The sequence below is a fragment of the Phaseolus vulgaris genome, chromosome 7 (genome assembly GCF_000499845.2).
Source record: "Phaseolus vulgaris cultivar G19833 chromosome 7, P. vulgaris v2.0, whole genome shotgun sequence".
Taxonomy (NCBI): domain Eukaryota; kingdom Viridiplantae; phylum Streptophyta; class Magnoliopsida; order Fabales; family Fabaceae; genus Phaseolus; species Phaseolus vulgaris.
The window spans coordinates 6,047,669-6,058,787 of NC_023753.2; the positions used below are offsets into that span (position 1 = coordinate 6,047,669).

The 11,119-nt window shown below is 29.3% G+C and overlaps 1 protein-coding gene across 5 annotated transcripts; it reads left to right on the plus strand.

Moving 5' to 3' along the window:
* Nucleotides 1–6,374: 6,374 nt before the first annotated feature.
* On the plus strand, nt 6,375–11,119 carry LOC137828226 (uncharacterized). 5 transcript variants are annotated; one of them, XM_068634704.1, is made up of 7 exons: nt 6,375–6,828; nt 8,598–8,713; nt 8,786–8,874; nt 8,951–9,025; nt 9,492–9,599; nt 10,066–10,161; nt 10,295–10,657. In XM_068634704.1, the coding sequence occupies exons 1-7, from the start codon at nt 6,455–6,457 to the stop codon at nt 10,559–10,561; spliced, it is 1,125 nt and encodes a 374-aa protein (XP_068490805.1). In that variant the 5' UTR covers nt 6,375–6,454; the 3' UTR covers nt 10,562–10,657. The 5 variants fall into 5 exon arrangements, with proteins under 5 accessions (XP_068490805.1, XP_068490807.1, XP_068490806.1 ...); XM_068634706.1 differs by having other exon boundaries at nt 6,384–6,828; nt 10,066–10,193; nt 10,295–11,119; XM_068634705.1 differs by having other exon boundaries at nt 6,384–6,828; nt 10,060–10,193.

Genomic DNA, 11,119 nt, shown 5'->3' on the forward strand with positions numbered 1-11,119 from the left:
AATATTAAATCCTTCATTTATAGCAGCCATGATATTTTAAATCCAATTTTTAAGAAACTTTATGCAGAAACAAGTTAAGCTGATAAAATTATGCTTAGTTTTCATACCCATTATTCCTGCAGCTTCCTTCATGTGTATTCTATTACTAATTCGGAATCTATGGTTAATTTAAAGTTAATTATGTTTAGTTAAAACTACTTAGAAGTTATTTAGATTTCATCTTGTCTATAAACCAAACCGTATATGTTGAATGAGATTATCCTCACACATTCATGAAATCTATTTGTACAGATTTGTCTCACATTTAAATAAGTTTTATGATATGTTTCTCAATATTTTCCATGGCTAACACTTTCTCTCGCTTCCCTTACTTTGTCGTTAACTGCTATTGGATCAGATTTGGATCCACATGTTGTGGCAATGCAAAGAGCACCATGCTCATTGGGCTTTGTTTCTTCAAGCTATTATGTATGAAATGGAGTCTTTTTCAAGGCTACATATATATTAGTTATGTTATTAGTGTAAACTATTTATTTGCTGCTTTAATGGTTAATTTTTATTGAAAATTTTGATTGATCATTTTTAATATTTTTCTCTTCTAACTTGTTTTCATTTGTAAAACTTAAACCCAAATTTATTTTCTTCGAATTTAGTTATGCTATTTCAGCTAATGAATTTTTTATGTGTATATAGCAAGTACTTATAGATTTTATTTTGGCGGGTCTAATTTTTCAAATTTTATCTCAATTAAATGGAGTTTTAAAAAAAATCTACATTTTAATATTTTTATATTAAAAAATTCTATAATAAAGATTTTTTTTATCAAAAATAAATAATAAATAAATATAGATCATTTTAAGGATGATTCAATCCTTATACAAAATAAAAAGAAAAAAATGATAAACCCTTACGTCCCAACCTAAACCAATCTCCCAACAAAAGTCGTAGACTAATCCAAAATCTAAGAATATCGCCTACACAGGAACTCACCCTTCCCAACCGCTAGAGTATACCAACACATCAAAATCCAAAAGAACAAAACCATAAACAAACCACAAACACAAATCTCCAACAAATAGAGGAACTTAAAGAACTTACACTAGTGCAAAAAGAAGAAAAGGATACGCTTTATTTAGTGCGGCTTTTGCGCTACCCGCTTTCATAAAAAACACGGTGACATTTTTGAAATTATTTTGATTTACGAATGCGGTTATTCAAATAACCGCATTCGTAAATCAAAGCGCTTAATTTACGAATGCGGATATTTGTATAAACACATTCGTAAATCAAAGCGCTTGATTTACGAATGCGGTTATTTGAATAACCGCATTCATAAATCAAAATTCTTTGATTTACGAATGCGGTTTTACCTTTAACCGCATTCGTAAATCCTTTTTTACCATAAATTTTGAAGCGTGCCACACACAATTTCAAACTTTATTTCTCTTCTTTGCCTTCGTTTCGCGTTCGCACTCTGAGTTCGTCTCCTTTTGCTGCATCTGCATTCCATTTGTGCAATGTAAGTTTCTTGAACTCTCTTTCTTCCTCTTCATCTTCACAAATATATGCATAAATGTTTTTTGTTTTTCTTATATATTTTTTTTTCCTTGCATTGGTGGTCTCGAAGCACTGTTTCGTTGGCTAACATTCGTTTTTCTTACATTGTTTGGTTTATCGCATTGCTCAGTACTCTTTCATTGTCTTCGTGGTTTCTTGTGGATTTTTTGGTTTGCTCCGTTGCTGCTTCCCTGTCCGCTGTCGCTTCTGCTGCCGCCACCGTTGTTCGCTCTCGTGACTCTTCATCAACGTTGGTTTCACACAATATTGACGATGTTTTAAAATTTTTAATTTTTTTTTAATGATTTGGCATATACAAGTGCGGTTAAAGCAAATAACCGCACTTGTAAATGGTATTTATAAATGCGGCTATATAACCGCATTTATATTTCTTGATTTACAAGTGCGTGTTGATCAAATGCGGTTATAAAGCCGCATTTATAAATTCGAAATAGCCGCATTTGTTTTATGTTTATGCACTAGTGTTAACAAACTCTCTTTACAACTAACACAACAATAGTCTTCAACACACAACCAAAGAAAATCTTTTCCCAACATAAAAGCTCATCCTTAGTGTTACTTAATCCAAAAATCAAGAGAGAACCTCCAAACGATGCTTAAGACCAATATGCAAAACACACAACTCATTCCTTCTTAAAAGGAGTTAGAGAATCAAACCAAAGGAAAATGAACAAATTTAATTCACAGTTTTCATACATACTAGAGGTTCCAAACACCAATAAGAGTAAGATAAATTTCACTACAAGAAAATCATGAAATAGAAACCAATATTTAGAAACCAAAATAATTAGTTGCAATAGTAACTAAATTAGATACCATTTTAGAAACTAAACAAAAAATTGGTTTCTAAATTAGTTTCTATTATTTTCTATTATTGTTAAATAGTTTTTAAATTGGTATATAATTAGCAACTAAAGTTTTAACTACCAAATATTTAGTTTCTAGATTTGGTCTCTAAAACCTTGGTTGCTAATTAGATACCAATTTAGAAACTATTTAACAATAATAGAAAATAATAGAAACTAATTTAGAAACCAATTTTTAGTTTAGTTTCTAAAATAGTCTCTAATTTAGTTACTATTGCAACTAATTATTTTGGTCTCTAAAAATTGGTTTCTATTTCATGATTTTCTTGTAGTGTTTGCACCTTTTTCTTTACTAGTTAACCAAACCCAAGTTTTTCTTTGAGCCACTGTAAACACCTCAATATGGTCAACTCTCCCATTATTATAGACATACTTATTCTGATGTTTCCAAATTTCACCAACAATTGCAATCCACACCACTCCCCAGATTCTGAGAATTTGACCATTAACATTCAGAGGGCAACATATCATGAAGTGTGCCTTTGCATCAAAGTGGTTCACCGACAAACAACCCAACCAAGACAAACCCATCCCCCGAATTTTCTACACAACTTTACACTTAAAGAATAAATGACAAACAGTCTCTTTTTCCTCTCCACACAACCCACACAAATTAAGACTCCTCTTCTCAACATATTATCCTTTGTTGATATGCTATTATTCAACACCCTCCAAGGAGTGATTTGTGCAGAAGAAAGAGCATTTACCTTCCAGAACCTTTTGAATATGTCCCTATCCTCACCTCCCACCACCACCTTTAAAGAATTATAAGCAGATTTCACTGAAAAATCCAACTGCTTATCATCCTTCCAAATCCAATTGTCCACTACAATTTCTCTTCCCACACGAAAAATTTCTCCTCTACCTCAACTTCCACTCCCACCTACCAAGGTTCCACCTGCCTATCTGTAGCAAAGTACTATGACGATCTGCAGCAACCAAATAAAGATATAATACTCACAATTATATTAACATGTAACTCATACAATATAGTCGAGTTATTCACACTATAGAAGTTTTTGATATCTAGTGCACTATACAGTAAAGAAGGTAGTTAAGAAGGAATTTTAAGACAGGTTTAACATGAATAAAAATGGAAAAACAATAAATTTTCAACTTAAAGTTGCTTTTAAGTAATGTAAGAAACAAAGGGCTATAAAATTTAGTAAAGTAAATCTATATGTTAGGATTGGCAATGTAGGTTAGTCCGCCTCGTATTGGTCTGTCCCACATTGACCTATAAAATATGGATCAAGTTGATTTGTTGCTTAAGTAATGCAGACTGATTTTATTGGCCTGTTCTGTATTAGGGATGGTTCACAGGCTTATAGGTCTGCAAGCTAGTGCGCATAACAACATTAAAATTTTATTAAAAATTTAAAAATATATCAAGTAATATATATATATATATATAATACTCATTATCTTGTCTACAAAATGCATGGTGATAGTCTTGGCGTGACAATATTCAATTTGCATCAGTAAGGACAACTTTTTCCTCTTTTAATTTATTTTCATTCTAATAATTTCAAAAATTGGCTTTATATTACCCAAATATTCATACCACACTATGAATTGAAAATGTGTTTGGGGTGACATAAATGGCACTACAAGAAAATCACGAAATAGAAATCATTTCTTAGAGACCAAAATAATTAGTTGCAATAATAACTAAATTAGAGACCATTTTAGAAACTAAAAAAAAAATAGTTTCTAAACTAGTTTCTATTATAGTTAAATAATTTCTAAATTGGTATCTAATTAGCAACCAAGGTTTTTGCTACCAAACTTAGAAACTAAATAATTGGTAGTTAAAATCTTGGTTGCTAATTAGATACCAATTTAGAAACAATTTAACAATAATAGAAACTAATTTAGAAACAAAAAAAAATTAGTTTCTAAAATAGTCTTTAATTTAGTTACTATTTTGATTTCTGAGAATTGGTTTCTATTTCATGATTTTCTTGTAGTGTGAAAAGTCAAAAGACGTGGGATGATTGAGGACATGACATTGATGAGGACCAAAAGCTAGAGGAAGCAGTTGTGTATTTTTTATTCCCCGACCCTCCCTGTCAAATTTTTTCTTTCACCTCATAAATTTTAAAATTTAATTTACATAACATAAAAATAAATTATAGAGATGAAAATTCACAAGAGAAAAAATATATTTTAGAATAATTTTTATAGAACAATTATTTTGCTTTATGAAATCTAGAACATCTGTTTTAATGAAATTTAATTTATGAAATTGATGGAGTGAAGAAAGAAATTTAATGGAATAGAAGAAGAAACATAATTTTTTTTTATTGTTATGCAGACTAGTAGAACAGATACGTACTTGACCAACAAGAACTATGAGTTATGAAAAACAGATCACCAAAATAGTGCTCCATATTTTTCATAACGAAATGTGGATCATTCGATATTTTCATCTTCTTTTATTATTTTTTTAATATAAAATTATTTTAATAATATTTTATCCATAGAGTCTAATTATCAAATAAAAGATATGAGAAGAGAAATGCAGCTTTATCAAAACTCTTGTGTTACCCCTCATTATAGTAACATCAATTTCATAGTTATATCATTATTTAAATACAAAAGTCTAACAATGAGAGAAAAATAGTAAAAATAGTATATTTTAGAAAGTGCAGCAAGAAAACTTTATATAACAAGAATTAATAAAATAAATATATTATAGAAATCATTCATATTTAATGTAAAAGTATTTTACAAATTAATATTTATTATTTTTATGATATTTTTGAAATATTATATGTTTATACACCAAAATATACTTAAAAGTAATTATTTTATTTGTATTTTATACTTATTTCATACTAATTAAGAATGTTAATATTAATTAAATTAATATTCTTAATTTCATAAAATAAGTAATTGCAGTCCCTAAATTACCCGGAATCATAATTGTCGGGAACAATATCTGAATTTAAACATAACAACATTTTTAAAATAATAACATTAAATAAGCCTATGATAGTTGAAAATTATATTTATATATATATATATATACACACACACACTATCAAGCCAAATATAAGAAAATAGTCAATATTTACAATCAAATTCCATTTACATCAATAGTATGTAATGTTATTACTTCAAAACATAATTATATTTAAATATTTACATAGTGTCCTATAAGTATAATGTAGTATAATTTAGAAATTACAACTTTTTATTTCGTGAAATTGAAATCATTAAATAAGTTTAACTAATATTAACATTTTTTAATTAATTTGAAAATTTACATGAATTAAAAAAATTATAAATTATTTATTTCTTAAAATTTTGTGTCTGCATAAATTATATAAATTGTTAGGCTTAATTAAGTTTAAGTATTTTCAACTGAATATCTATTAAAAATTATTAAGTACTCAACATATTTCTCTTTTTTTAGATATTCTATCATTTTATTTTACTAACGTGGTGATTGTTTTCTTATTTTATTGTCTTGGATTCATTTTTCTCTCTCTGGTCTTTCCAACTCGCAACCAATTATATAATATTATAGAGAGAAGAAACCAATGAGTAAGCTAAAAAATAAAAATAACAATCACACATACCGTTTTTAAAATATTATAAAAATAGTACATATTATATTCTAAAAATAGTTTGATATTTTTTTGTAATATATTTATTTGATCATTTTAATTTATATTATATACAATTTTATTATTAATATTAAAGTTTTACTTTTAAATGATAAGGGCAACATAAAAAAATACCACATTATTATATATAATATAAGCTGTTCTAATGATGAGATTTCAGTATATAAATTTATAAAAAAAATCAACTGAAACAAAAATAATAAAATTTGACATTACATAAATTAAAGTAAATAAAAAACGAAGAAGCAAAATGAGGAATAGATATATTAAAATGGGGGAATATTCCCATACTTAATAATCCTTATCCTAATTCAGCTCCACGAGCTGCTCTTATTTCAATATCTTATCGTCATCTCTCTTCTCCACTCCACAACTATGATGAAGTCAATCTTCCCAGTTTTCAGAACCAAACCATTTTCCCTCTCAACAATACCTCTGAAACCGTTCAAGGTTTCCGTCAAACCCCCACCCCCAGATTTTGATTACAGGCGAGAGATCTCGGAGGAGTCCAGAGCCGCCATAGCCGATTCTCACCCCGAGTTGCTAGACTTAGCCGACAATGGGAGCTTGGTCTTGGTCCAGAAGAAGAGGTTTGGCCCAGTTCCCTCTTGGAGGACCGAATTCGTGGAACCTGAATTCATTTGGTTGATAGGAACTACCCATGTTTCCAAGGATTCGGCTATGGAGGTAGAACGTGTGGTTCGTGCTTTGAGGCCTGATAATGTTGTTGTAGAGCTCTGCAGAAGCAGGTAACCACAACCACTGCTGTTATTTTGCTGTTTCATTTTCTTATGGAAATCTTTCATCGTGTCTCAAGAATTAGTCTTAATATCATTCAGTACATTAACCATTGAATATCTTTTATAAAGCTAACGTTTTTTTAAAATTATGTACGTTTCGTTATTTTATGTTTACTCTTTTTCACAGCTTGTTAAAGCTAAAAAATATAGAAAAATCAAACTATTTTAAGTTGTTTCTTATGAAGGCTTTGAATGAGATTATGGCTTCTCTTGATGGAGAATGAATGGTGTATGTGTGGGTTGGTGGTGGTGCTGCCGTTCCACGGCCGCCGGAGCTGTTTAATAGAAAACTGTGTGTTCTAGTGGCGAATTAATCATACTGTTGTTTTGTGTGTGTGCGAGTTGATTGGATTCTAAAACTATTACACTATTTAAATTAATTATCTTATGATATTGTAAGTAATTTAAACCCTATAGAACAACTTTTAACTGTTGTTATGCTAAAATTAATTATTTTAAAATAAAAAATGTTAACTGTTTCAAAGTTGAAAGATCAAAACATAAACAATTAATAAAGATATGAGAAAACTAAAGATATTTTAGCATGTACTAAATGACTTGAAGTGAAAGACGAAAGAAGGGATGTTAATTGACAATTCAAAACCGAACAAAAATCCCCTTAAAAACACTATAAGAAAGCTAATATACAAGCAGCTAGCTTTCACCATTACTTCATTACTTCAAAATAAGCCTTTTACATAGGTTAGTGAATAATATATTAATATCATCTATGCAAAAAGTGAGAGAATTTTAACATTGATTACTACATGAAATAAAAAATGAGATTTTTTACATTGATTGTAGAACATAAATAATATAAGATGTGTCACTTTTCACCTTGAGTGCTACTCTAACATTTATAAAATGTGATATTAAAAAATATATACTTAGATGTGCAATAATATTAACAAAAATTAAACTTCTCGTATTTCTAAAATGATAAAAAGCAATCAAACTTCTTTTAAAGAGAGAATTTAAGAAAGTAAAAGTTTGTGAATCAGAGTGTACAGGAAAGGAATTTGGATTTTTTGGTGTACTCACAATAAAATTCAAGTTAATATTAAGCAAAGATGAATATGTAAAAGATTAAGAACATAATTGAAGTAGGAATCCTAGAGATGAAAGTAGTTGAGAAGTGAGAATCTGATCTTATCATTGATGAATCGAATGTGAATGACAGAAACAAGAAGGGCTTGTGAAAAATAAAGGCTAGAAGTGAAAGAAAATAAGAAAAGTAACAACATACATGTGGAAGGAAAGAGTAATTGAAATTACTTGTGAAAGAAGAAAATGAAGTGAAAATAAATAGTAAAAGGTCATGCATAACTTCACGAATAGGTTAAAAAGATATTATCATACGTACTATCTCAGTTACTTGATAAAAATAAAACCATCTCAGTTACTACAAGAACTTATGTAATATTACAATTAATTTTAACACTTGATTTTCACTATTTATTTTATTGTATCAATTAGTGCCAGAACTGATGTATTAATTACATATTATATTGATTCAAAGTACAATATAGATATAATACTATAAATATTAGATGAATTCTCTTACCAGATTTATAAATGCTCCATTTTCATCTGTTGATGTTTTCTTATATCTTTTCCAAATTCTAATAAGTAGGTCTTATTTTTTATTTTCCAATTCATAATTATCCACATTGTTTATTCCACATCTTAACTTGAATTGTTACAGATTTCATTTCCAGAGCTGGGATCATGTACGTTTCTGCGGACGAAGATCTTGGGAAACAAATGCGTTCTAACATGTTTTCCTTAAGTGGCACCGGTTTTTTTGGAGCTGTTGGTCGTAGCATAAACCTAGGTAACATCAGAGTTTTTTTTTGTGTTATAAAATCTATAAAACAAACTTATTTACTATTGATCTAAATATCAGGTGGTCAAACTGCACTAGCATTACGATTACTTTTGGCTGCTTTTTCATCAAAGATTTCTTCAGATATTAATCGCCCTTTTGGTGATGAGGTAGTTTCAAACTACTATAGATTTATAGTTCTTGGAAACACAAACTCTTTTGATAAATGCAATATCTATAATGCAGTTTCGTGCTGCTCGAAAGGCTTCTGAGGAAGTTGGTGCACAAATAGTTTTAGGAGACCGACCAATTGAAATAACGGTATGCAAATTTTATATATCATTCATCACATATTAATGAAATTAACTTATACCCCTACTCCAACTAATTCAAACTAAATTTATTAGTATATATAAACTCAAAATAGTTAAAATATTTATTATTAATTTTAGAGACTAATTTAATTATTAGTTGAGAAACCTAGTCATTGACAGGAGAGTATAATTCAAATATTAATCATCCTTAATTTCTAAAACTAATTTTAAATCATTTTATACAATCACAGGATATTCTGTTGTCTTTAAATCAATTTCTTTTAAATGAATCTCTAGTGAAGATATATGACATATAGGCCTCAACATGCGTGTTTCTTTCAAGTTCATGCAATTAAAACAAGTTTGAGGTATTCCAAACCACATGAGAAAAAAAAACTAAATATATAAATACATACGGTGGAGTTTATGGTGAAAAAAATCATGTTTTCCCTTGTTTATTACCTGTTTTGCAGCTTCAAAGAGCATGGAAGGCTATGAAATGGATTGAGAAACTAAATTTAGTGTTAACTATTTTTCGTGGGATAGCATCTTCATCAAACATTTCTGTAAATAAGCTTAAGGTTAGTTTGTTCGATCAACATATTACAATTTTAGTTTACATTATTTTTTCTTGTCTACGATAAATCTCTAGCTTTTATATACTGATTATTAAAGAATGGAAAAAAAAGGTAACACTTGCACATGCTATTCATATTAGGTTGCCTTTTGTTTTGGTTTTATAGTTTGTGAAGGGATTTACAGACATGTGGTGAATCATTTATGCATTATTTCATTTCATCAATTTAAATGAAAACTGAGTCATTGCTCATCTTATAGTTGGATTGATATAAAGCTAAGATGGTATTGAGCATGGTAATCCGTTGTAGCGAGAAGTATACACATTCATTCAAAAATTTATTGTAGAGAACTAAGAAAAAGAGAGAGAAAAAAGTGGAAGGAAGTGTGTATATGCATAAATATATGTCAAAGTTTGCCATATAGAAATTATTTGAAAAACTATAAAGATTCAAATGTTGCTAGTTGCAGGAAGCAAGTAGGGATGATGATAAATTTCAACTTTATGAGCAGCTGAGTTTTTCATATCCTTCCTTATTGTTACCTCTCATACACGAACGAGATACAGTATGTATTTCCTTTTCCTGTTTCACTTGCAGGTTTTTTCCTTCAAAAACTAAAACTAAAATATTATGTTTTTTCCTTCCACATGTGATGAGTTCAACAAATGCAAGTAAAATGGTGTATTACTTTTTTGCAGTATCTGGCATGGTCATTGAAGAGGAGCAAAGCTGTGAATAACAGTAAAAGAGTTGTGGGTGTGATAGGAAAAGGCCATATGAACGGCGTAATATATGCACTGTTATGCGACACAGAAAATTTGAGATTTCGGGACCTTGTAGGGAAAGATTCGTATGGTGGAGGTTCTGGTGGTTGGATCGGTGGCCTAGTCAAGAGTTTAGTGAGGGATACAATCATTGCCATCTTCTTATGGGCCTTATATGAATTCCTAAATGGAGGAACATAAACCAAGCCCATTTATATTTTTCATTTGACTGTTTCTTCCTGCACCTCCATATCTTCTTCTGCCACCCCATACACAAGATGAAAATACAGTTTTATCCTTCTTGCGCCACCCTATAGAGTAGCTTCCGGATTATGTAATCCAAAAATGCATTTGAAAAAAGACTTCCGGATTACATAATCCAGAAGTCAAAAAAGACTTCCAGATTATGTAATCTGGAAAGTAATCATGCATATGAAAAAAGGCTTCCAGATTATATAATTCAGAAGTTAATTACAAATTTAAAAAATGACTTCCGGATTATATAATCCAAAATCTTACAAAAGGACATTTTTGAAAATATGAAAATTTATGGAGGTGAGTGAAGAAGGTATGGAGGTGCAGGAAGAAACAGCTTTTCATTTTTATTGAATTTTCAAGGTTTCCAAAGCAACCCCACTTGGACCATTCAAATAAAAGGTCTAAACAACACTATACTTGTACATCATACCTTTAATTGGATGCATATGGTAAAGCATTTCCTTTATATTATAAATAAAATTAATTCGTACAATTATTTTA

Bases quoted from the DNA above. Each gene is read 5' to 3' on its own strand.
- LOC137828226 (XM_068634703.1), top strand. From the start codon at position 6,455: ATGATGAAGTCAATCTTCCCAGTTTTCAGAACCAAACCATTTTCCCTC. The intron at 6,829-8,597 runs GTAACCACAACC...TTTCATTTCCAG, and splicing joins GTAGAGCTCTGCAGAAGCAG to AGCTGGGATCATGTACGTTT. The intron at 8,714-8,785 runs GTAACATCAGAG...TCTAAATATCAG, and splicing joins TGGTCGTAGCATAAACCTAG to GTGGTCAAACTGCACTAGCA.